We start from the raw sequence: 25688 nt of genomic DNA on the forward strand, positions 1-25688 counted from the left end.
CCTGTGACCGAGAATGGAATACTTCAGGTTGGTTATGTAAATACGATGCTGTAACTTGAGTATATAGATAAGTTGTTTCATACGAGTCAGCAAATGACCAATCGTGAAATAACGGGATCTAGCAAGCACTCTCTACTCCCGTCCTCGCGGCGAATGCTCAAGCATCCAGATCACTCAAAACAGCCTCAATGGCAGCAAAGATCACCTGCACCGTCTCTTCCGTGATCCACATCCGATTGCCCTCGAAATGCAGAACCAGTTGGCTACCGCCCCGGCGCGGGGTGGCATATATCTCAGGCCGGTCCCTCGGCGGCTGCTCGGTCTGATAAGTCGAGACCGCGCCCAGAAACTCGGTACCACTCTTGCTCCCCCCCTCCTCCTTGCCATCTTCTTCTTCCTGCTGGAATGCGGTCCGCCACCCAAAATCCCGCACGCCCTGCGCCCATCTATCTGAAGCACAGTGGTGGATGATCTCCTCCATGCCGGCCCATTCGTGGGCCGCATCCTCGAGGAATTGGCGTTGCAGCCGCTGCGCGACGGTAAAGAGCGTGTCTTTCTGTCGGTCGACGCGGGTCCGGACCGGAACTTCGGTTAGGGTCGGTCCGACGGCGTATTGGAGGACGCCCGGCAGCATCACGCGGCCTGTCACCAGGCGGCCGAAGACGACCTCATGTTGTCTTGCGTGTTGGGCGAGCACGATACCACACGCTGCGTGAAAGAAGGTCGCGGTGGAGATTCCTTCGTGGTCCTGCTTGCGACTCTGCGGCATTGGGATGGTTCTTGTGACCGTCAGTCGGTTTGCGGGGTCGTTGGCCCGGTGGGCGGGTGCACTAGGCACCGAGGAAAGGCCGTTCAGATAGTTGGCCTGGTGCAGTCGGCAGGCCCAGTACTCCAGACTTTGTTGCTTGCAACGATGGTGGAACGCAAGCACTTGGCGATACGAAGGGAGCTGTGGCAGAGCGGCGGGTTGGTCCCTGTACAGCAAGGAGAGGGCTTCGAGGACTTTTGCCCAGGTATAGTCGTCGAATTGGGCGTGGGAGATCCGGAACAGCAGACGATGCTGGCCGGACTGATGGCGAAGAGCCATGAAGCGGATGAAAGACTGCCCTAAGCGACGCGGTCGTCGGCAATCGTCCTTGCAAACCGTATCGATGGAGAATTGGATGTCGCCCTCGACGTCAAAAAGATCATACAAAGGCTCCAGTCCAGGGAGTAAAACCTGCCAGAACCGATCCTCGGCTTGCAAGAAGACAGTATGGAGGATTTCGAAGTGACGCACGAGGGCAGTACAAGCGGACTGGAGACGCGCGAAGTCGACGTCGGGAGGGAGGTCCAGGATCCAGATGGGCAGTCTTCCTGGAATATCCTGCAAGGCATCCCGGATGGCACAGGCTTGGAAATCTGTGCAAGGAAGCACATCTTCGACGGAGCAACCTTCATGCATACCACCATTCAGCAGAGGCTCGACGTACTTTCTCATGAAAGCAGAAGGACTATTGTCTTCGGGCAATAACGAGAATGCGGGTGGAATTTTCTGAAGCACCTCATCCTTCTTTGCCTCCGCGGAAATCTCCGTGACGAGCAGGGCCATCTGGGACAGACGTGGGGCCTTGAAGATTTGTGCCACCGTGAGCGAAAGATTGTGAGCGCGGGCGTAGGCCACGAGTCGCATCGCCGCAATGGATTCTCCCCCAATTCGGAGGAAGCTGCTCTCTGCGCTGATACTGGCCGCCTCTACCCCCAGCACCGATGCCCAAAGGCTTTGCAGCCGTTTCTCCATTGCGGTAGATGGTCGACGCCCTCCCCGTCCACGAGCCTGCAGTTCGGCGAGTCGCTCCAGGGTGTAGGTATTGCCCAACTCGCGCAACATACGACGGTCAGTCTTGTTGGTCACGGTCATGGGAATCTGATCTATGGGAATATAGGCCCCAGGAATCATACTGATTGAATTAGAGGGCCTGCTTTAGCTTTGGGGGTTATTGTCCGGGCGTTGACTTACTATTGTGGTAGACGATCCGACAGTTTCTCCTCCAGCTCCTCAACAACTTGTGCAAAAGCGAGGGAAGCTTCTTCACTCCCGAGTTGTGTCGAGCCACATGCCAGGTGAAGGAATAGAGCCAAAATTGGAACTCCATTCTGTGGAGTTATGATTTCCGCGACCAAACCTCCGTGGCGCGTCTGGGACTCCTGCAGGCACGCCGCGACATGGAATTCCACCTCAGTCAACTCAACTCGTTGACCGCGCAGCTTCACCATACCATCCATTCGGCCAATGAAGTCTAATGAACCATCGGAGTTGTAACTCAATAGATCGCCCGTCTTATACAGAATCCCGGATCGTCCGGGATGCCCGGGGCCTCCGCGCACTAGCCACTGGGGATTGACGATATACGCGGCCTGGGTCTTTTCCTGGCTGCCAAAGTACCCCTTGCTCACTGTGGGCCCCTCGATCAGAAGCTCACCAACGGCTCCGACAGGGGCCAGCCGATCCGGACAACCGGGGACAACCAGCCAGGTATTGGCCCCGTAGGAATGTCCGACATGATGATTGCGACAGGGCGCGCCACTGAGGACCACGAACGACAACGCCTGCGCACATTCGGCTGGCCCGTAGATGCCCAGGATGGTCTCCGCTTGAGTCCAGCGCGCGACCTCGGACCGCTGGATGGGTTCGCCGCCCATGGCCAAGCATTTGAGACCCGGCATCGAGGAGGGTTGGAGCGATCGAGCCACCGAGGGTGTGAAGTAAGAGTAGTCGCAATGCATCCGATTGAACGTCGCGGCAATGTCATTTTTCCGCTCCCACTCGGACGGGATACATAGACAGCCCCCGCAAATCAAGGTCTGGAGATGGTTCGACCAAGAGACGTCGAAACTGTAGGACACAAAGTCGAAGACGCGCGATGAGGGCCGGATGTGCAGGATTTGCTGCTGGTGCGTCGCCGCGGAGGCAAAGTTCTGATGGGTGGTGATTACACCCTTGGGAGTACCGGTTGATCCACTAGTGAAAACAACTGCTCAAATCATCAGTCAAAAATGGTCTCGTGGGAGAGAAAGATAGTTTAACAGACCGTATAATGTATCCGAGGGGTGAACTCTGGGTAGCGGTGGGATACCTTCAACCACAGGAGGAAGAAGCAGGTGATCTCGATCGACGATGACGACGGTCGCGTCCGACAAGGTGCCGACTAACTCTTGATTGTGAAGCGATGTCAAGATCACCGTTGGTTGAACCTGCTGGACAATTGACCGAAGCCGCAACTTGGGTTGTGTCGAGTCCATGGCTACACAGGCCGCAGCAGCCTTCATCGCGCCCAGCGCGGCCACAGCGTGCCACATTGACTTTTCAAAACAAAGTGGAATTATAGAGCCTTGTTTGACCCCAAGGGCCAGGAGCTGTAAGGCTAGGCGGGTGGATAAATCATCCAGTTCGCGATATGAAAGCTCACCGTCCCACGACGAGATAGCCGGGGAATTGGGCTGTCGCTTCACGGTGTTGGTGATCATTTCATGGACGCACTGTTCTCTGGTCTGAGGGACAGTCGCGTTCCAATGCCATAGGGTCTCCAGGTCCTTGGGACTGACAACCTCAATCTCCTCCACAGCACCAGTACCGGCGGCAGAGACCTGGCGTAGAACATGTTCGAATTGCGCTGCAATATGCTCCATCTGCGCCCGGTCGACGACTTTCGAATCAAAGCTGATCTCCAAACTCACACCATAATTCCCTCTGAGTTGGCAGAGCACCATGACCGCATTTGGGTTATAGTCATCTAAGTCGCCGACCGCAGAGGTAATCTTGCTCGAAGATGCAAAAGGACCACCGGGGACCTCCTGGCCATGGGCCTGTGTCGAAGGCTGCACGATAAGCAGAGTGTTGAATCGACTCGCCCTGTCGGCATCCGCACTGATTCGTCTGATTTCTAGGAGGTCGGTCTGCTCGTACACGCTCATCTCGATAGCTTGTTGTTGGATGTCACCCAGAAAGCTATTGACCTCTTGTTTGGGGCCGACCTTTACTCGCACCGGAACGGCATTAATGAGAGGCGCGATCATCCGGTCAATCCCAGGGAGAGGCGTCTGTCGCCCGGTGACCATTGTCCCAAAAATGATATCGTCCGTGTCCAGATAGCGAGCTATGAGAATCGACCACGCCGCTCGTATCACTACGCGATGTTAGAGATTTTGCACACCAGGCATTCAAATGATAATTCCACGATGTCGACTTACTGGTTGCAGCGGTTACATCCCGATTCGACCCTTGGGAGAATTGAATTTCTCGCTTGACAGTGCAGTCTGCCTTCGGCTGGTAATTCTCATGGGCCAGTTCTGGGAAGGGAACAGCCTTGAGCCCTGAAAAGTAATGCTGCCAAGACTCTTTAGCTTTCTCAGCATCAAGGCCCAGAATATGCTTGATAAAGAGCTGGAAGGGCGCTGTCAGGGCACTGTTATCGACAAGTCCAGCATAGACCTTTGATACCTCCTGGATTAGTAGCGGCAGCGAGTAGCCATCATAGACCGCGTGATGCTGGGTAAGAAAACAAGCAAGGTCATTGCTGGACGCATCTCCCACGATTGCCAGCCGAGTAAGCGGAGTTGCCAAGCCCATGGAGTGCCGGTCGCTTTTCAGATATGCGGTGGCGGTCTCGCAGGTATCCCATATCAGGGGCTCTTGTATTTGAACCATCACAAGGCCTTCTTCGGCCGGTGTGTCTACAACGCGGCATCGGAGTATCGGAGCCGTTGTTTGGCTGACATCCTCCCATGCCTGCTTGAGACGAGCAATATCGACGCCGTCGGCAAGCGGGAGAAGGAAATGGGCAATGTAGGACTTCTCGCTTTTGGCCGTCATGGAAAGGAGAGACTTCTGGACTCCGGTACAGGGAAAGATGTCTTGGATCTGGGAGGTACTGATGTCGCACTTGCTGGCAATATCACGCAAGGTCGCGCTTCTAGCGTCAGGTTGCTTCAGGAGGGAAAACGGAGGGACGTTTAAGCCTGTCTCTAGAGTTGGATTCAGGGCAACTATTTTCTGTGACATGTCAAATAGCTTGGGAAAGCTCATAATGTTCTGAACAGTCAGGGAGATGCCTTGGCTACGGGTCCACGAAGCCAGACGCATTGCGGAGATAGAGTCGCCCCCGAGTCTCAAGAAATTGCTATTAATGGAGATCAAATCTGGACGCACTCCGAGCACCAGTGACCATCCTTTTTGTAGCATGCATTCATGCTCACTGGAGGGAGGTCGACCTCCGCGAGCACCTGGTCCGCTTAATTGCTCCATGCTCAAACTGCTTCCGATCTCACGTACTTGCCGTCGGTCCGTCTTGCCTGTAGCCGTCAGGGGAATGGAATCAATGGGGATGTAAGCGGCTGGGACCATGTATGAAGGCACCCGATCGGACAGGATGTCATTCAACCTCCCGACTATCGGATCCATTTTTTCCCGGTCAGTTCCGATGAAGGCCAATAGTGCCGCATGTTTGGTCACTTGAGGAACAACCACCTCCGCGATGACAGCTGCCTTGATAGACAGACTGGTCAGGGCCTGCTGAAGATGATGCTCTACTTCGGACAGTTCAATGCGTTGGCCCCTCAGTTTGACCTGAGTATCCTTTCGTCCCACAAAGACCAAGCTTCCATCCGCCGGGTTGTATTTGACCAGATCCCCAGTCTTGTATAGTCGCCCTCTCCGGCCAGGCACCTGAACGCTGGGGGCTCCTTTAAGTAGCCAGGACGGGCTTTCAACAAACGAGCTCGCTGTTTTCTCCTTCTCGTGCAGATATCCCTGCCCGACTAGAGGGCCTTCCAGCCAAAGTTCGCCCACCGTGCCGATGGGAGACAGACGCTCGCCGGACCGAGGATCAACCACCCAGGTCGACACACCGACACCCTTGCCAATATGAATACTGGTGGGAACCGGACGAGGCACTTGCCAGTAGACAGTTCCCACGGTGCATTCTGAAGGACCATAGCCACTGAAAGTGGTCGCATGCGGCGTCCACAATTCGAGAACCTCATGCGTGACGGCTTCGCCACCCAGGAAGATGGCTCGCAGGGTCGAAATGCGCGTGGGATCTACCCAACGGGCCGTTGATGGCGTCAAGAACAGGTCGGTAGTCCGGAACCTCCGGATGCTCTCGGTCAGGTTGCTTTTCCTTTCCTCATCGCTTGGGACACATACGGTTCCGCCTGCAGCCAGCGGCTGCAGCGCATCCCAGTAAATCCCATCAAACGAGTGAGAGGAGAACGCATACACGCGGCTCGAGCGGTCGAATTTGAGAGTGGACCGTTGATGCACGAAGGAACTGCAGAAGTTGCGATGCTGCACCAGACAGCCTTTGGGGGTTCCAGTGCTCCCACTCGTAAACACGCAGTAGAGCAGATCCGACGGCTGGACAATGGGCAATGGTCTATCTTCCAAATTGTGACCGAATTGCTGACTGAGGGATTGCTGATCGATTACCACAACAGTTGAAGTCAACGTGGAACATAGTCCCTGACTAGCTGTTGAGCTCAGAACTAAGATTGGCTGTACTTGTTGAAGCATCATCCGCAGTCGCGTTTCTGGTAGAGAGGGGTCAAGGAAGAGTCCAGCAGCCCCAGCCTTGATGACCGCAAAGAAGCCCAGTATCGCAAACATCGACTTCTCGAAGCATAGAGGGATAATCATACCTGTACCAACTCCTTGTTCGACCAGATGGTGGGCAATCGCAGTCGACTGTCTATCTAGCTCTTGGTAGGTAAGTTCGCCATCCCATGCACAGATGGCTGTCGCATCTGGCTGCTCCCTCGCTCTTTCAGAGATAACGTCATGAACGCATCGTTCGACACTCGGATTGATCTGTTCATTCCACTGCCAGATGCGACCCACATCAGTAGGACTGGTCATATCAAGCCCACCTATGGCGACTTCATCGAACTTGTGGCACGTCAGCATGCGCAATAGGTGCCCAAACTGCCCTGTCAGGATTTGAACTGTTGGAATATCAACCACAGCTTCATCAAAGCAGAAGATCAATTCCACTCCATCATCTAAAACGGTACAACCCAGTGTGAGAGCGTAGGAGTTGAATCCGCGATAACGATCTTTCTCGCTCTCCCGGCTTTGTGACTCGGGGGTGAATAGACTAATTTTGTCCATCCGCTCCTCCGGCTGTTGCACGATTAGCAGCGACTGAAACCGACAAGCATCCTCTGCCTCTTGGCTGACCTGACGAATCTTCGATAGTCCACTTTGCTCATAAGGGATCATCTGCGTTGCCTGACTTTGTATGCTCGCTAGCAGGGCCTGAAGGCTCTCCTCCTCGTTCAATCGCAGTCGGATAGGGAGAGTGGCGATAGTAGGGGCTGCTAATCGCTCGATCCCCTGCACCGGGGCACTGCGACCATTGACAATGACTCCGAACACAACGTCCGACGAGCCGGAGTACTGCGAGCAAAGCATTGCAAATGCTGCACGAACTGTCATGGAGGGGGTGAAATCATCCAAGCGCCAGCGGATGTTATGAATTGAATGTGTCAACGTCGATTCCGCTTGGGGCTGGTAGGTCGAATGTGGCAAGACTGGAAACTGGGCTGCTTCGAGACCTGCAAATTGCGAAGTCCAAAAGTCGAGTTTGTGATCTTGAGGAATGGCTTGGATGTATTGCACCAAGCCTTGCAACGTAAAGACATTGCGCGGGGTGGTGTGGTGATAGCAAGCGTCCAGGGTTTCCATGATGAGACCTGTGGTAACCCCGTCGTAGATTGAATGGTGCATCGTCAATGCAAATGAGACGCCACAATCTTTTTGTTCTCCTTTGCCGCCCGCGGGGAAGAGACTGTATCGCATCAAGGACGTTCCCAGGCCCATGGGACGCTGATTATTCTGTTTGATGTAGTCCTCGCGTCCGACGGCCGTCGTCCACCGCGTGGATGTTTTGGTCACAACCTGCACCAGACCCTGGCCTGGAAGATCGATAATGCGTGTTCGAAGGATGGGAATGCGCTCCACGGTCTGTTCCCATGCATGTCTAAATTGGTCTGTGTTGACGCCGGGACTGAGATTGATGATATTATGACCGATGTAGTCTCCCTCATGCTTCATTGTCAGTGATAGCAGACCTTCCTGCAGCGGGGTGCAGGGGAAAATATCTTCAACGCTGGCTTCGTTGAGGCCACATAGTAGTGCAGCCTGTTGACGAGCGTGCTGAGCATCCAACCCTGGACTCAGCATACTGAATGGCCCAATTAAACCGCCGTCAGCCTCTCCCTGGGTGTGCAGCACGCTTGCCATATCCGATAGGACTGGGTGTTCAAAGATCTGCGCCACAGTCAGCAACAACCCTTGCTCTCTGGCAAGACCGACCAAGCGCATTGCGTCGATCGAGTTGCCAATCTGGAGGAAACTGTCTGTCGCGGAGATATCCTCAGCAGAAATACTCAGTGCGGCTGCCCATAGCTTTTGCAGCACAATCTCTGCTGGGAGAGTAGGCTTGATGTGTGGGCCGCTGCTAGATTTTCGCACTGGTGTGAAAGCGGCACCAATTTCTTGTAGCCTCTTCCGATCTCTCTTCCCGGTCGGCCCAGTGGGGATTGAAGGTATGGAGATGTAGTAAGATGGAACAGCATAAGGGGGTAACGAGTTCTGAAGTTTTTGGTCAAGCCCCTGTGTGAGGTTATCGACGTCGTCTGATACGATGAAGCCCACCAGCGTCGGCGGCTTGCCATCAGGGGGCATAATGGCATCAACGACTACTTGAAGATCATCTTGGTCCAAGCATTGGCGAATGCGGCATTCAACTTCTTCGGGGGCCACCAGTTGCCCCCGAACCTTGATCTGGGCGTCCCTTCGCCCAAGGAAGAGGAGACTGCCCTGGCTATCATATTGAGCCAGGTCGCCGGTGCGGTAAATGCGTCCCTGCCGTCCCGACTGATTCCCCACAGACCCGGCTGTCAGGAAGTCAGGATTGTCGCAAAAGGCTTGCTCCGTCAGAGACGAGTCCCCAATGTACCGAGTCGCACACGTCGGGCCCTCAAGCACGATCTCGCCCGGGACACCAAACGGCGCCAGCCGGTTGTGATTTTGGGGATCCACCAACCAGCAGAGGGGCAGGTTGGGGAAGGTGATAGATTTGACACCGCTCGCAATGACCCCCGATTTCCAGGGAAACAGGCTCGCCGCGCAGATCGCTGCGACTGAGCACTCCGCCGGACCGTACCAGTTGAAGACTGTGCATGTCTCTTTCCATCTTTCGATATCGTCTTGGTTTAGCTTCTCTCCGCTGAAGACGAGGGTGGAGAGGCTTGGCACCTCCTCCGGTTGCAATAGTCGCACAGTCGATGGGGTGCAATGCAGCATGTTGGCGCCAAGTTGGTTGATCACTGCCGGCAGGCGGTTTAGTCGCTCGGACTCGGAGGGAATGCAGAGGCACCCGCCGTATAGCAGAGTCGAGACCGTCTCAAGCGTGGCAACATCAAAGTCGTAAGATGCAAACTGAAAAGCGCGGCACGTGAAGTTCAAACTGAGTGTCTCCCCAAGAGCTCGGACATTCGCGGCCAGTGTCCGATGAGTCCATAGAATCTGCTTCGGCTTTCCAGTGCTCCCCGACGAGACCAGGATAGCAGCAGGATCTGTCAGGCCCACACGGGGTAGAGCCATAAACGCAGCCCTGCGAGCAGAAGTGTTGGGAAGCAGATCATTCTCTGTGAGACATCGTGTATGCTTTGCAATCAAGTTTATCCGAGACGGCGAGATAACTGCAGCGGCCACGCCGAGATCTTTGCATACGGTGGCCATGCGCTCTTCTGGCACTGCGGCTGACAGAATCAAGGCAACGCATCCAGACTTCCAAATCGCAAGCTGAATGACAGGAACCCACTTAGATTTTTCTAGGCACACGGCGATAATGGAACCGGGAACGAATCCGGCCTCCATGACATTCCGGGCAACCCCGGTAGATAGCTCATCTAGTTGCCCATAGGAGAGTTGCCCGTCCCAGGCATTAATCGCGATCGCGTCCAGTTGGGATCTCGCCAGGGCCGAGATCGCCTCATGCGCGCAGATGTCCGGCTCTTCAGGCAATTTGGCATTTCGCTCCCAAAACAGGGCCACGTCCGAGTCCGAAGCTGTTTTTATCGCGCCCAGAGACATTGTTTCCGGATTGCTCGCACAGATCTGTTGCAGGATGGTTTCAAATTGGAGAGTCAGACGGTGAACTTGCGTGCTTTCGATAACCCGATTATCAAAACTGATATGGAGTTTGACGCCCTGGGTGGTTAGCTCGCAGATCAGCATCAGTGGATAGACATTGAAAGGATCCGTTCCCCGGGTATCGAGATTCGAGGAATGGCTTCGGGCTTTAAACAAGAAGCTCTCCTTCTGCAGACTTTTCCCCTCAGCTACCGGCTGCACAACCAGTAACGTCTGGAAGAGGCCGTTGGCTGGCGCATTATCAACAGTGCGCTGGATCCTCTGCAGACCATATTGCTCGTGTCGGGTGATGCGGACACTTTGCTGCTGGATCTGTGCCAAGAACCCCTGAATGGTTTGACTCCAGTCAATGGAAACCGCAACAGGTACGGTTGCAATGGTCGGGCCTGCACAGTGTTCAATGCCCGGCATATTTGCCTGCCGGCCGCTCGTAGTCGCCCCAAAAATTACCTGGTTAGACGCGACATACTGCGACTGGAGGATTGCCCAGGCAGAACGAATTATTGTTGACGGCGTCATTCCCGTCGTTCTAGGCCAGTCGACCAAGATCACCTGATCCAGTTGCTCGTTCGCCTGGGGGATATACGTTGTTGAGGGCAGAGCTGGGAAGTGTTGCATTTCGATGTTCGAGAGCTGTGTCTGCCAGAACAGTTGCGCCTTGTCGAGATCGCACTGTTGCAGATATTGGATGAAATTGTGAAACGGAGTGACACTTATCTCGTCCTGTTGCCCCAGGTACTGGGCCTCCAGCATCTGGAGGATCATCTCCAAGGAGCTGCCGTCGTACGTACAATGGTGGATAGTCAGATTGAAGCTGCCATCGACAATGGCAGCCCGACACAACGCTGTTCCCAGACCCATAGACTCCTTTTCGTCCCTCTGTAGATATCCGGCTATCCCCATATCGTCCTTTTCTCCAGCGGGCGGCCAGTTAGCTGCCGCATCCTCGTTAAGCAAGACTTGCACAAATCCTCGACCAGGCAGGTCAATGATCCGGGTCCGGAGTATGTGCAAGCTCTGCACCGTAGACTTCCAAGCGCGTCGCAGTCGATCGAGGTCCACGTTTCGTTGAATCTCGAGCACACTCCGCGAGATATACTGGCCGTGATTCTTGACCCCAAGGGCAAGCAATCCTTCTTGTATAGCGGTGCATGGGTAGATGTCCACTATCTCTGATTCTGAAACTCCACACTGCCGAGCGGCATGTCGCCGGCTGTCATGCGCACTTACCCCGGGACGCAGCAGTGAAAAGGGAAGCACGTCTTTGCTGTCGACGGTACTTCTCATAGTCCTGTTTGCCATTTCCTCCAGCATCGGGGCTTCGAAAACATCAGCAACGGTGATTGAATGTCCTGACTGACGGAGAAGAGCAACGAGACGCATCGCGGTAATCGAGTCTCCCCCTAGACGGAGAAAATGGTCTGTCGCAAAAATGCTATCCGGTGACAGGCCAAGAACCTCCGCCCACAGAACTTGAAGGCGCACCTCCTCATCAGTAGAGGGGGTTCTTGCCTTCTGGCGGGAGGGTTGCATCTCGACCAGCCGGGCAGACGTGAGAGAGCTGCCGATCAGGCGGAGACGTTGACGGTCAATCTTTCCGGTGTGACCGAGTGGAATCTTTGCCACGGGGAGGTAGAGCTTTGGAATCATAAATGAAGGCAATAACGGTATTAGATGCTGCTCAAGGTCCTCCACCGGAATATTGCGCCTGCTAGTGGTGACGGCTTCATCGCCGCAGCTGAAAAACACCGCGAGAGTCTCCTTCTCACTGCGGGATGGAATGAAGATCTCTGCCACGACCTGAACTTCCTCCATGCCCACCCCAACCAGGAAGGTTTGAATGCATCGCTCGATGTCGCCAAGATCCACCCTCTGTCCGTTGATCTTCCGCTGCGCCTCCTGCACACGGCCGAGGAACAGAATGCGGCCATCCGCGCTGTATTTGACCAGATCTCCCGTTCGATAGACGCACCCATCCTGCGGCAGCCAAGAAGGAGGGAAAAATGCCGCTTTGTTGAGGCGAGACCCGCTGCTTCCTGCATAGGTGGCCAAGATGGGGCCCTCGATGCAGAGTTCGGCGATCGCCCCAATGGGCGCGAGGGCATCAGTGTTGTTGGGGTTGACAAGCCAGGTTGATGCGAAGGGGCTGCATTTTCCGATGACACCTGGCTCCCAGGTCCCCCATTCTACTTTACAGGAAGTAGCGACAGATGCTTCGGCGGGTCCATACCAATTGTACAGCACATCCACTGACGCCGCCCAAGCCGAAGCCATCCCTTTTTGCAACTTCTCTCCGGCTAGAACCAAGGTCTTCAAAGATGGAAGCCGCGTAGGCTCCAGGGAAGCCGCGACTGAAGGGGTCAAACATGCCCAGTTGGCACCGCTATTCACGAGGCTCTCGGTTAACTGGTTCGTCCTGTCCAATTCGGAGGGAATGCAAAGACAACCTCCTGCCGAGAGTGTAGCAAATGTTTCCACAACGCTCACGTCAAAATCATAGCCAGCAAACTGAAAGACTCGACTGCTAGTATCGAGGCCGAAACATGCAATGGCTGCCGCGGTATTGCTGGACAAGACCCGCTGACTCCACTGGATTGGCTTTGGAGTTCCAGTTGATCCAGACGTGAACAAAATGAGCGCCGGCTTGGACAGACTGGGCGGTAGCAAACGTGAATCAGCGGAGGCTGAAGGACTGTCCTTGAGAAGATCCAGAATTTTGACCGTGGGCATCTTGGCGGAGAACGGAACCAGCTCAGGCTCAGCCATTGTCAAAGTAAGCTTGGGCTGCAAAGAATCAATGATTTGACCCGCCCGTTGAGGTGATGTCGAGGCAGAAACCGGCACGGCGATCGCACCAAGCTGAAAAAGCGCAAGCATGCTTATAACATGCCAGCAGCCCTTTTCCAAGGCCAAGACAACGATAGAGCCGGGTTCAACACTAGCATGCGCTTGCAGGCGATACGCCAGATTCACAGACGCCGTGGCTAACTGAGCATAGGAGAGATCTTGATCCCAAGCCGAAACAGCAATCGCATCAGGTCGCTCAGCAACGTGGCGGGCAATCGTGGCTGATACGGATTCAGTGGCTGCTACCTTGGAACCACAATTCCACTCCCTGATCTCCGCACAATCCTCTTTCGTAGCGAGATTGAGCTCGTCTATCCTGGCGTCGCGAAGCTGCTCGGAGCATAATTGTCGAAGAAGATGCTCAAACTGCCTCGCGAATCGCTGCACTTCGTCCTGCCCAATCGCCCCGGTATCGAAATTGATCTTAAGCTCCACCCCGGACTTTTTCAACTGGCAGATAATCATCATTGCATACGGGTTGTACATTGCCATGTGGTCAGATTCCCCGTCCTTGACGACCAGAATGTAATCATCCTCGTCTGTAGCGGAGACGCTCTGCGGCGTCGAGAAAATAGCCTCACGCGCCTTGCTCCGGCTTGCACCTTGATCTTCTGGCTGCACGACCAGCAAGAGCTGAAATTGACTGGCAGCGTCGGTATCCTCGTCAATGCGCCGGATTTGCTGGAGGCCGAACTGCTCGAACGCCGTCATCTCCACTGCCTGGAATTGCACCTGCTGAAGCAGCCCCTCCACCGTCTGAGCCCTGTCAATTTGCACTCGGACAGGAACGGTGGCTATCGTCGGGCCCGCGATGCGCTCAATCGAAGGCACCGGGGCCTGCCTTCCGCTCACCGTGGCTCCGTATTTGACATCCGCGGCGTTGGTGTACGATGCGAGCAGCACTGCGAGAGCGGAGCGCACCACTGAAGATGGGGTAATATCAGACTGCAGCCACTGCAATCCGGTGACGGCATGGCTGTAATCCAGCTTTCTGTTGGGGCGATACTCAGCGGACGGAAAAACCGTGGCATTGCAGCCGGCCAGCTGATGGGACCAGAAGTTCTTTGCCTTTTCTGGGTTTTGATTAAGAATATACTTCACAAATGGTTGGAACGGACGGAGTACTAATGATTGCTGGGACGAACGATAAGCAGATTCCAGAGTCTCCAAGACTAGCATGGAGGTCCATCCATCGAAAATAGAGTGGTGCATTTCGACGACGAGCCGTTCAGGTGCACTGTTAACGAGACCGGCGCGGCATAGCGGTCGCCCCAGCACAGAGGTCTGGGCATGATCCATAAATTCACGAATTGTCCCGTACTCCTGCAATTCGGCAACGGAGCGGGTGACAACCTGGACCAGCCCTTCCCCCACTAGTTCGAGGAATTGAGTCCGGAGAATGGGCATTGCAGCCACGGTATCTACCCAAGCCTTATCCAGCCGGTTCGTATCGACTTCCTCCGAGAGCGCAAAAGCAGTACGAGAGAAACAATCGACTCCGGTCTGCCTAGCGGTGATTGCCAACATGCCCTGCTGCAAGGCTGTGCACGGATAAATGTCCTCAACCTGAGTGACAGCGACTCGACAAGCTTTGGCCGCTAGCTCGCATACTTCAACCTTGTTGGTCGGGTTTCTCAGCAGAGAGAAGGGAACCACCGCTTCTTCTCCTTCTTCCCTCTCCACGCGATGCACCTTCTGAGCTAAGTCCCGGAGAATCGGCGTTGTAAACACATCCGCGACCGTCAGGGATAGCCCCTGTTCCCGCGCTGCGGCCACCATATGCATGGCAGCAATCGAGTCCCCTCTTAGCCGCAAGAAGCTCTCGGCCGTGCTAATGCTACTGGCATCTATTCCCAAGACCTGTGCCCAGATGCATCTGAGTTGACTCTCCGTGTAAGTTGTCGGTTCGTGATGGTCGACGGGGGTGATAATGGTGGCTTGAAGCTGGACAAGCTGACTCCATTCCAGCTCATTGCCCATGTCGCGCAGTCGTTTTCGATTGACCTTACCCGTCGCGGCGAGTGGAATGTCCGGCACGGGGATGTACACGCTGGGAATCATGAAAGCCGGCAAGGTCTCCTGCAGCTTACCCGGCAGAGAGTCGAGCTGAGCCTTAATCTGATCGCGACAGTCGGGCTGGACCTGGACATACAAAGCCAGCAGAGCCGTGTCGCTTCCGCGGGGCACAATCACGTCGGCAATCGCCGCGGTGTCTTCATCCAGATATCCCCGAACGTGATACTCCACATCGCCTATTTCAACCCGCTGTCCTCGGATCTTGACCTGGGCGGTCTCCTTCCGACCCAGGAAGACCAACCGTCCGTCGGGTTTGCATTTGACCAGATCACCCGTCCGATAAACTCTGCCGTGTCGGCCAGGAACACTCCGACTCCCTTCCAAGAGCCACGGGGGATCATTGATGAAGGCCTCCGCGGACTTCTGCGGATCCGACAGGTAGCCCTGGCCCACCATAGGCCCTTCCAGTAAAAGCTCACCCTCGCCGCCAACCGTGGCCAGCTTACTGCAGTCGCCCGGGTCCACTATCCAAGTGCAGAATCCGACGCCACGGCCGATATCCGGTCGCCCTTCGAGAGAGGAGGACGGAATCAGGACGGAGAAGGCACATTTGAAAGTACACTCCGTCGGGCCATACGTATTCAACAGCCGGACCTTTCCCGCCCAGCGGGTGATGTTGTCGCGGTACGGCATCTCGCCGCTCAGCAGAACCGTTTCTAGCGTGGGCGTCCGCGCCGGGCTAACGGTGCGCAGGATGGTGGGGGTCACATTGATTAATGTTGCGCGGAAGGAGGTAATCGCGCTCGAGAGGTCGTTCAGCATCTCCTGTTCGGTCGCGATGCAGAGACACCCTCCCGCGCAGAGCGTGTGGAGGAAATTACTCCACGCGACATCGAAGGCATACGGCGCAAAGTCCAGGACCCGCGACGTGGGCTCGAATCCCAGCGCTTTTCCTTGGTAATGCACCGTACTCCGGACATTGGCATGACTGATGCAGGCGCCCTTCGGCTGCCCTGTAGTTCCACTGGATCCTTATGTGAGTCAATGTGCCTAGGAAATCCATCGCACGGGGCGGGAAAATTGAATTACGCACGACGTGAACGAGATATATACAATATGCGACGGCGACACCGCGGGGAGTTTCAGTTGCCATTCAAGGTCAGGTAGTCGCGGTAGGGTCTCGAATAGTGAGTCATCCAGTTGAAGGATTGGCGCATCCGTCAACTGGGCGGCCTTTGTTCTCTGGCTTGCTGATGCGATCAGAAGCTTTGGTTGGATTTGCTGTACGATCGATCGCAGTCGGGCGTCTGGCTGCGTGGTATCGAGTGCAACGACCGCGCATCCCGCCTTGATGATTCCCAACATGGCAACGCAGGTCCATTTGGACTTTGGGAAAAGCAGAGGCAGGTTGGTTTGCGGAGCGATTCCCCTGTCCAGAAGGCAACCGGCGAGTCGCGTCGCCAGGGATTCCAATTCTGAATATGTCAGTTCGCCATCCCAAGCCGAGACGGCAAGGGCATCGGGCTGCTTGGCCGCGATGTCGGCAATGAGATCGTGCACGCATCCTTCAATAGCGCTGGGAACCACAGCGTTCCAGTTCCAGATGGTCTCGAGATCCAACTCAGTCGCAGAATTCATACTCGGATTGTTATGCTCAATAGATTGTGACATGATGGCCTCTCTGTGGTGTGGTACAGGTTTCATATTGCGCTGAAAGAAGGGGAAAGAACCCGAGAATGGTGTGTTGGTGTGTGTGTGTGTGTGTGTGTGTGTGTGTGTGTGTGTGATCAAATAGCACATAACACTTAAAATCGAGAGAATGATTGTATCAATACACAGAGCACTTACAAGGTACGTGAGTGGAGAATCCGCAGCTCCAGCTTCAGCCTGACCCTCTCCAATTCCGACGGCCCGCACAGCTGCAGTGGGGTTTAATGTGGGTGGCGGCCAATGTTTGTTGAGGAATCTCAATAGTTTCTCCCTCGCATAGTTCATGCAGGATGTGATCGGCCTGCCAGCTGGGTGAGATGTTCTGTTTGCCAGAATTGCAAGCTCTCTCCCCCCACCTGCCCTGGATCAAGCACGTCCCAGTAGGTGACCGTAGTCCCGGTCCCCGCGTCATCGTCTTCCATACTACCACCCCCAAATCAGTATATTTACATGTTCGTATCCAGTGGAAAGAACACGTTCTTGTGCAAATTCATTCGAGGCTTCGCTATTTGAACAATTCCCCATGTTCGCGACACTCGATCTCGCTCGATTCTATGATCCCGCGCAGAGGGATGCATTCTGTCGCGAATTAACCTCGGCACTGAAAGACTATGGCTTCGTTAAGCTGATCAACCATGGCGTTTCGTCCAGTGAAGTTGACGAGGCTTTTACACGGGTTTGAATTCTCCGACGTATACCTGTAGGTATACTTACGATTGCACCCAGCTGATTCGAAATCAGGCGTGCCAGTTCTTCCACCTGCCCTTGAAGGAGAAGATGAAATCGCCTCATCCTCCGACGGCGCACCCGCATCGGGGCTTTAGTCCAGTTGGGCTGGAGAACATCTCGGCTGTGTCCAACTACGGGCGTGGGGCGGCGCACATGCCGCTGCTGAAGGACATGAAGGAATCGTTCGACATCGGCTCCGAGGCTGATCCCCGATACCAGAATATCTGGCCGCCTGCGGGGGTTGCAGATACTTTTCAGCCGACGTTCACCTCCTTCTTTCAGTCTTGCTACCGCGCCGAACTGGCGATCCTGGAAGCGATCTCGATTGGAGTGGGCCTCTCTGCGCAGACCCTCGGTCAAATGCACGCATTCCAGACCAACGAGCTGCGGCTGACGCATTATCCCGAAGTCGCCCGAGGCGAGTTTGCCCACGCCACCCGGATCGCCGCCCATACCGACTTTGGGACGATCACCTTGCTTTTTCAGGACCGGGTGGGAGGCTTACGTGAGTTTGGAACTTTCATCACAACGAACCCCCGGTGTTTGTTCCAAATTTTCTGACGGATGCCTAGAAATGGAGGTTCCCCCAGGCAGTGGGTGCTTTGTGGACGTCCCCAGTGGAGGACGATCGGAGTGCATCGTCAATGTCGGGGACTGTCTCAACAAATGGACCGGTCTTCACAGTGCCCGCCATCGGGTCCATTTGTCGGAGCAAATGACGGAAGATAGAGTGCCTGAGCGGTTCTCCATCGCATACTTTGCCAAACCGGATCGTGACGTTCTCCTTCGTCCCCTGCTCTCGGAGTGCAGCAACACGGGCGACAAGTACATGACGGCCGACGAGTTCCAGCACATGCGCATTGCTGGAACCTATTGACGATCCTCTTTCATTTAGCTTTGTTAGCGTACTTCAGTGCATGTAGTAAAAGACCAGGAAGAACTTGTGGGGATAGATCGATCGATCTTCAGCCGTACGGCTGAAGATGCATGGTTCAGCTATAGTCTTGACAGGTCAATTTCCAGGTGTTCACCGCCACTTTAGCGGCATGAGTCAATTAACCCGCACTTGAGGTCTGAATTGGAATATGCATCGCAACCCTGTTCAGCACATCTCCTTACGCACTTACCAAGGTGATGGGACCCTTCGGTATCGTAAATATGGAGTTGAGGTCGAGACCTTCAACAATGCAAGAGATCCGCCGCGTTCCCCACATAACAAAAGATCCAAGGAATTGCCCCTTGTAGTTTCTCATCGTACAGGAGGTACTGTTACTAGTTAGTCAATGGAGTTCCCTGTCCCAGAGTGAAAGGAGGGGGGAGGGGTAATTTCAGTTGCACCCAGGGGAAAAGAACCAACCTGACTCCTTAACCAAGACGTGGCTTCCCTTCTCTTTCCCCCGCCCCTCTCTTCCTTTTTCAAAAGAAACCTATTGTACCACTAGTCGAGGCAATGAAACAATGGTGCAATACACGACCATTCTCACATCCTTAGGCCTTACAATCCTGACCACTCTCGTGATCAAGATTTACCGTGCGCTCACCACGCGTTGCCAAGGTCTTCCCTCGATCCCGTTCGTGGCCACCGTGTACGATGCCTATCGCGGGGTATCGGAGATCCGATTCCACAACACGCGGCTTCGGCCCGTGCTCGAGGCGCATGGGGCGGTCAATTTATGGAATTCGGGCCAGTGGACGGTGCTGGTGACGCGACCGGAGTATGTGGTGCGCATCCTGCGTAACGAACGGATGGTGGCCAAGGGGGGATTCTACCGCAAAGTGCCGGGGAGCCGGCTGGCGGGCCTGTTCGGCGAGAACCTGATCGATTCGCACGGCGAGGTCTGGAAACAATTCACGACCATCATGAAGCCGGGAATCCAACGGGCACACAAGATCAGCACGCTGCAGGCCGCGTGTAATAAGCTCGTGGCGACGGTGCAACGAGAGCAGCAGAAGGCGGCAGCGGCGACGACGACGGCGACGACATCGAAGAACCCTGAAGGGATCGTCATCAACGATCTGATCGAACGCTGGGCCATCGATGTCTTCGGCGAGATGTTTTTCGACGTGCAGTTCGCGGCCCTGGATGATGTACAACGGCCGGTTCGCGCGCAGTCGGCGCTGAACGCGATACTGTGGAGTCTGGGAAATCATCTCACCGGCGCCTTCCCGCTGCTAGAACGCATCGGCGCGCCGCTGTGCCCTGCGCGGCCGCATTGCTTCGCTATGATCCGCGAACTGGAAGAGGCGTTGATCGAGATTACCGACGCTCTCCCGGACCCGAGCGACAAGAACCAGGCCGACAAGCTGATCTATCGGATGCGGGGCGCGCGAGACAGCGGACAGATGTCGGACTTCCATTATCGGTCGAATTTGAAGATGTTGTTCTTTGCCGGCCACGAGAACGTCAAATTCGCCTTCATCGCCGCCTTGTGGGAGCTCTCACAGAGTAGCCGCATTCAGGACAAGTTATATCACGAACTTGTGGCAGCGACAACACGTCATCAGGGTGATCATGCCGATGATGCGAGCGACGACGACCTCAAGCACTTACCCTATCTCACTGCCGTCGTCTCCGAAACCCTACGTCTCTACCCCCCCGTGAGCCAACTCATCAACCGAAAGACCCTGGCACCGGTTCCGCTGGGCGATAACATCACCATCCCAGAGGGGACATGGGTGGGTTGGACCGCATACGGCGTGCATACGGACCAGACAACATGGGGACCCGATGCACATGTCTTCCGGCCGGAGCGATGGGGTGACGATGTCCAGGCCATCCACAAAGCCATCAGCCAGCATCAGGTGCGCGGTTCTTATATCCCCTTCAACGCGTGGACGCGCAGCTGTGTCGGATCCGAATTCGCCCTGTTGCAACTCCGCATCACGCTGGCCGGCATCGTGCGCAAGTTCAAGATCACCAGTGCACCCGGCTACACCTTCTCCATCGCAAAGGTAGGTAGAAGAAGAAGATTTCCCTTGTCTTTGAATCCGCTATTGGAATCCATCCGTCGAGCGGAGTTGTTGGACTGACCATCAACTCTAGAATGGCTCTTTGGAACCCTATAATTGCCGACTTATCTTCACGGATAGGACATAAGGACGGGGAGTATTAGGACTGCGTCAATTGCGGACTTTGGGTTCCAACGTACGGAATCCTCGTCCTTCTGACGTCCACTTTGATAGCCAATGCTTCCCCAATCTCGTTCGGCCATCACCTTCGAACCGTCCTACTACCTATACCCCCCAACGTAGATAATACTACCTCTGATCTGCCCGACCGTAATTTCCCACAAAGACCTACACCCTGCAGCGTAGTATACTGTGAAGTGGCATTCCTGGGAGAATTTCTATCTCATCTTCACAGGCTCCACTACGCGTCAAACAGAAAGAGATCGAGATCGATCGGGCCGATATGACTGACTGCCACCTAGTCAACTAGAATCCAATGCGGAGCTGAAGAGATTCTGATCTGCTCAAGGGCTAGTGCATGGCGTCATCTGAGTGGATCAATCTTATGTGGCTAATGAGTTTCCTTTCACACCGGCCTGCGGAATCTGCAGGGAAATTCGCATGTCGGTCTCGTAGCCCCGCCGCCACCCTACTTTTACAGCAAGTATTTGACATTGAGCTGAATTCCTGTGCCAGAGTGATCTTGTGACATGTCGATCTTCACGATGTGACAAGCTGCATTAGCTGCATTTGATCTGCAGAGGGTCTTCACCAAGACAGCGGCGACGGGTAAGACCGGGAAATCAAAAGGGGGCTACCGGCCAAGTTCTCGGGCTCTCAGCCAGCCACCCGGTGGAATATGTAATGCAGATCCATCATCATCAGATGTCTGTTAGTATCTGGCTGGAGTAAGCAAGTCGCAGATTAGGTCGGGTTCTTGACCATCAAAGCACCAGAGGCGCGGTCCCATCAGTGCTTGTCGGTCGCGCTAAGTTCATTGCAATTCCTATTCCAGGCAGCTTTATTACGACATTACATTGAAAGTAGTCCCTGTCTGAACCGCTGCTGTACCGTTCAAAACACCGAAATAGAGTCTGAGATTGTGCCTCGGAAGAGGGGCCAGGAACAGGTTAAGGGGTCTGTTGTGCGCATGTCCTCAACCCTAGCCCAAAGGAGCTGCTGTAAATACCTGGGTCCTAGATGCGTACGGTACGAAGACCACTTAATTGGGTCCCTAGAATAGATAATTAGCAAACACTGCAGTCGTCATACCATAAACCTACTGAGCACACGTCAAATCAACTTCTCTTCCTCTTACTTACGGGCATCGTCCGAACAAGCTGGGCATTAATCCGCTGCTTAGACCACCATAGCCCCTCTGTCAACTCGCAACAGCTCCAACGTGAATCACAAGCCGCAACCATCCAGTCGATGGTCAACTGCCCCTGACTTGTCTTCTGATGTCTCGGAAGTGGCGGTTCTGGGACTGGCTCGCCGTCCACTCTTCGCGCGGTCGGTTGGAGTGTGAAAATCCGGAAGGGACAGAGTCCGAGTGGGTTGTCCTTCCGGATGAGAACGAGAACGGATTTCACGGCCACCACCAGCCATCGACGCGACTGTTCCCGGGGGGAGGAGAAGAGCCAGATACATTTCGCGGTCGATGGGCTAGAAGATTGACGCGGGCTCGAATGCTCAATGAGATCCAGATTGCGTCTACCCAGATCTCCCAGTGTGAGTTGGCACCGGCTGTGAACATGGACCTGCCTGGCATGAGGCAACCGGGCCTCGCATCCTCCTTGCCCGAGCCCCCTCGTGTCCTTGCAGCTGGGCTCAAAGATTCGAGCAGCGAGCCGATCAAGATCGGGATCATCGGAGCAGGGATTTCGGGGTTGTTCCTCGCGTTGCTCCTCGACGAGCTGCAGATCCCGCGGCTGGAATACGAGATCTTGGAGTCCAGCAATCGAGTCGGGGGCCGGATCTATTCCTACGAGTTCCCCCCACGAACAGCAGCGAACGTTAACAATGGCACGGATTATTACGATGTCGGCGCCATGCGCTTCCCGGATGTGAGTATCAGGTCCGCTAAACTCTTTTCACTAAGTATAAGACGATGGGAGTCCGAGCTAAGTACCTAGTATCGGGGGTCTTGAATGCAGATACCGCCGCTGAGAAGGTAGGTTTTCGGTTTTCACCTGAGGACGTGTCCGAATTGTCGGTTCGTTTTGACTTTGGTCATGATATCCTAAGTACTGCCTTTGTAGGACGCTCGAGCTTTTCCGCCGACTAAACGTGGAATTAGCACCATATCAAATGCATGGGCAGAACTGTCCCCACATGTTCAACTCGATCGCCCAGATCTCAACCCGCAATGACTCCGACCGAACGACGGGGGATCCTTTCCGGTTCAGTATCTCCAATGGAGGGATGGTACCTGACGAGTGAGTCTAGCACACCCTCTGAGACCGTTGGTGTTCGTTAACATCGAACCCTGTAGCACCGTCAGGGAAGGCGCCGGCGCAATCATGGGGCGATGTTTTCAGGATCTGACGCGACGATTAGTCGAGGACTTCGACGCTGGATTTGCCGAGTTGGTCAAGTTAGATTACTTCACCACTCGAGGATATCTGCAGACCGAAATGTGCGTAGTTCGATTGGGAAAGACCTTCTGAGGCAAGAATCACATCACTTATCAGCAATGGCATGGCAGTGGTTATGACTTCTACTCCATCTGGTACTTAGAAACAGTTTTCAGGTCCGTTTTTCTCCTTTTTGTGGCTCGATGCGGAGATGCCCCCCTCCCGCATTTTCACATGCATGGTATTGAGCAATCCGCAGCGCGTCGGGACTGTACGACCAGTCACTCTCGGAAGCCGTGCTCGACTGGCTCGACTTCGAGTATCCCAACCTCGCGGGCACACAGACACCATGGTACCGTGTCCAAGGTGGAACGGGGCAAGTGGTAAGGCAAATCACGCGGAGGCTTTCACGGCAGCCAAGCCGCAGCAAGCGCGTCGCGAAGATGGTGTATCAGCCTGGGGCCAATCCGTCGTATCCAGTCTCAGTGCAGGTGGAAGGGGAGGAAGAGGGGCGAATGCGAGAGTACACGGCGGTGTTCAACACGAGCAGTCTGCCGTGTCTGCGACGGATGGAGATGCAAGGCGAGATCCTGAGTGCGGGACAGAAAGCAGCAATCCAGAGCGTGCATTATGACGGGGCGACGAAGATGGCGGTGCGGTTCAAGTTCGCGTGGTGGTCGCGTTACTGCCAGATCCAGGGCGGGCAGGCACTGACCGATCTGCCCATCCGCACGTGTGTGTATCCGTCCGACCCGGACTCGCGCGTGCTGCTCTGTTCCTACACCTGGGCTCAGGATGCCCAGGCGATGGGCTCGCTTCTATCCTCGTCGCCATCGTCGTCGTCCTCCTCTCCCGATCAACTCCGACGACTAGTCGTGCACAACCTCGCCGTACTGCATCAAGGCTACCTCGACCCCCTCACGAACGGCACGCCGTACGGCTACGAGCGCATGCAGGCCATCATCGATAACGCCTACGACTCCCACCACGCCTACGACTGGGCCCGCGACCCGCACACGGCCGGCGCCTTCGCCTACTTTGGCCCTGGCCAGTTCCGTCATCTGTACCCCGAGTTGGTCAAGCCCGCCGCCGACGGCCATGTCTACTTGATCGGCGAGGCCTGTAGTGCCCACCATGCCTGGATTGCCGGTTCCCTCGACAGCGCCTATCGCGGTCTGTGTCAGCTGCTCACTAAGCTAGCGCGCCAGGGTCGCCTGCCGCCGGACACTCTACACAGACTGCAGCGCAGCTGGGGGGAGTTGGAGGAGGTCGCGCCCGACGTCTTACAGTGGGAGGCGTTCTTGGGTGAGCTTGCGCTGCAGAGCAGATCTCCCGGGCAGTGACCTGCTCACTTCATGGTGACTTGGAATGACAGCCGGCCCGAGTCAAGCAGGAACTATCCCATTTTGAGGCGAGTCCGGGTTATTGACAGCTGATAAGGCAAGTCATGATTGTATAACAATACTGATCGACGGCGTACAGTCATAGTGAGTGGTTAAACAGATTATATGCCCAATTATGGCCAATATGACTGTCGATGGTGGTTTATGGAGCACTGCCACGGAAGGCAGGCGTGCTGGGTATAGAAATAGGTGTAGAACGACCGCCGGATCGACCCTGAAAGTCATATCGCAGGAGAAAGCAGCGCTAAGGTACGAGGTGAGGTCAGTATGAGAAAACTCAATCTTATCTCAACAAAGTATAATAAGCAACCAATGCACGGGTCAAAGGCATATAGCCACCTTAAGATAACGGAGGAAACGAGAAAGTGCCCGAAAAGCTGGCCAAGTAAACACTTCACCGATCCCTGGCGACCGGCATAATGACCTGGAGGCCGATCAAGTCCTATCTTCTTCATGCGATCCAGAGACACGGTCACGGTCTAGATGTTTTTCTTCTCTGCTTTCTCCGCACAAAGCTCTTCAGGATAATGCTATCGCTCGCTTCACCCCGCCTACGGGGCCGTTTGATGAGCGCCCGCGTCGCGCCTGTTGTGCACTCCTTTCTCAACCCCCAAGTCTTCCGCACAGTCTCAATTCAATGCACAGCACGAACAGCTGGCACGCCGACGGACCAGCGGCGCAAATTCCCGAAGACTAAGCCTAACCACTCTGCAGCCGCAGCTACCTCTCCATCCCGTCCGACAACCCCTGCCGCGCAACCCCGACAACCCCACAGAATCGAATAGCAACATACAAAGGCAGCCGCGCCGAGAACAAGGTACAGTACCCTAGTTCAACTAGCCTGCTCCAAAACTCACGTAATAATCTCAGTGCAGACCAAGATGTCGCACCAGCGCCAGCGCACCGCCGAGCGGCTCAAGCAATCGCAGAACACGGCGGCTTTCGCGACGGTCTTCGACGAGGTGGACATGAGTCGCGTGATGGCGTTGCGCGCGCAGAACAAGGACGCGATGCGGCGGCGTCACGGCGTCAAGCTCGGGTTCATGAGGCCCGTGGCCCGCGCGACGACCCTGGCGCTCAAGGAGCTTCCCGCCGTGAATGCGTCAATTCAAAACGGGGATACGACTGTGTTTCGGGATTATTGACTTTGGTGAAGAAGTACTTGGAGGATCCTGCTTACAGGTTGATTGAGTAGCGTGGATGTAGGGTATATAGAAGTTGTAGAGAGTGGATTTGTACAGCAGTACTATTGGCTAACAGCAC

At 55.1% G+C, this 25688-nt stretch overlaps 4 protein-coding genes across 4 annotated transcripts; 3 read left to right on the plus strand and 1 right to left on the minus strand.

Moving 5' to 3' along the window:
- Positions 1 to 26: 26 nt before the first annotated feature.
- BO97DRAFT_443060 (putative nonribosomal peptide synthase) lies at positions 27 to 16729 on the minus strand (the record flags this gene model as incomplete). Its single annotated transcript, XM_025698333.1, has 6 exons — positions 27 to 1940; positions 2000 to 3014; positions 3072 to 4166; positions 4231 to 7156; positions 7214 to 16082; positions 16152 to 16729. 6 exons carry the CDS (start codon positions 16727 to 16729, stop codon positions 158 to 160), a joined length of 16266 nt encoding a protein of 5421 aa, XP_025551586.1. The 3' UTR covers positions 27 to 157.
- Positions 16730 to 17221: 492 nt separating this feature from the next.
- Positions 17222 to 18586, plus strand: BO97DRAFT_405401 (Clavaminate synthase-like protein). Its single transcript, XM_025695174.1, has 2 exons — positions 17222 to 18002; positions 18070 to 18586. Exons 1-2 carry the CDS (start codon positions 17546 to 17548, stop codon positions 18372 to 18374), a joined length of 762 nt encoding a protein of 253 aa, XP_025551587.1. The 5' UTR covers positions 17222 to 17545; the 3' UTR covers positions 18375 to 18586.
- A 312-nt stretch (positions 18587 to 18898) lies between these two features.
- BO97DRAFT_405403 (cytochrome P450) lies at positions 18899 to 20799 on the plus strand. Its single transcript, XM_025695175.1, has 2 exons — positions 18899 to 20449; positions 20541 to 20799. Exons 1-2 carry the CDS (start codon positions 18956 to 18958, stop codon positions 20592 to 20594), a joined length of 1548 nt encoding a protein of 515 aa, XP_025551588.1. The 5' UTR covers positions 18899 to 18955; the 3' UTR covers positions 20595 to 20799.
- Positions 20800 to 22310: 1511 nt separating this feature from the next.
- Positions 22311 to 24605, plus strand: BO97DRAFT_57014 (flavin monoamine oxidase family protein). The gene is made up of 5 exons (XM_025700914.1): positions 22311 to 22512; positions 22746 to 22884; positions 22950 to 23084; positions 23154 to 23198; positions 23282 to 24605. The coding sequence occupies exons 2-5, from the start codon at positions 22757 to 22759 to the stop codon at positions 24363 to 24365; spliced, it is 1392 nt and encodes a 463-aa protein (XP_025551589.1). The 5' UTR covers positions 22311 to 22512; positions 22746 to 22756; the 3' UTR covers positions 24366 to 24605.
- Positions 24606 to 25688: the final 1083 nt, after the last annotated feature.

This window comes from Aspergillus homomorphus (assembly GCF_003184865.1).
Source record: "Aspergillus homomorphus CBS 101889 unplaced genomic scaffold BO97scaffold_17, whole genome shotgun sequence".
Lineage (NCBI taxonomy): Eukaryota > Fungi > Ascomycota > Eurotiomycetes > Eurotiales > Aspergillaceae > Aspergillus > Aspergillus homomorphus.

Coding starts and splice junctions, on each gene's coding strand:
- BO97DRAFT_57014 (XM_025700914.1), top strand. CDS start 22,757: ATGCATGGGCAGAACTGTCCCCACATGTTCAACTCGATCGCCCAGATC. Junction 22,885..22,949: donor GGAGGGATGGTACCTGACGA/GTGAGTCTAGCA, acceptor TAGCACCGTCAG/GGAAGGCGCCGGCGCAATCA. Junction 23,199..23,281: donor TACTTAGAAACAGTTTTCAG/GTCCGTTTTTCT, acceptor AGCAATCCGCAG/CGCGTCGGGACTGTACGACC.
- BO97DRAFT_405403 (XM_025695175.1), top strand. CDS start 18,956: ATGGTGCAATACACGACCATTCTCACATCCTTAGGCCTTACAATCCTG. Junction 20,450..20,540: donor ACACCTTCTCCATCGCAAAG/GTAGGTAGAAGA, acceptor CATCAACTCTAG/AATGGCTCTTTGGAACCCTA.
- BO97DRAFT_405401 (XM_025695174.1), top strand. CDS start 17,546: ATGAAATCGCCTCATCCTCCGACGGCGCACCCGCATCGGGGCTTTAGT. Junction 18,003..18,069: donor GGACCGGGTGGGAGGCTTAC/GTGAGTTTGGAA, acceptor ACGGATGCCTAG/AAATGGAGGTTCCCCCAGGC.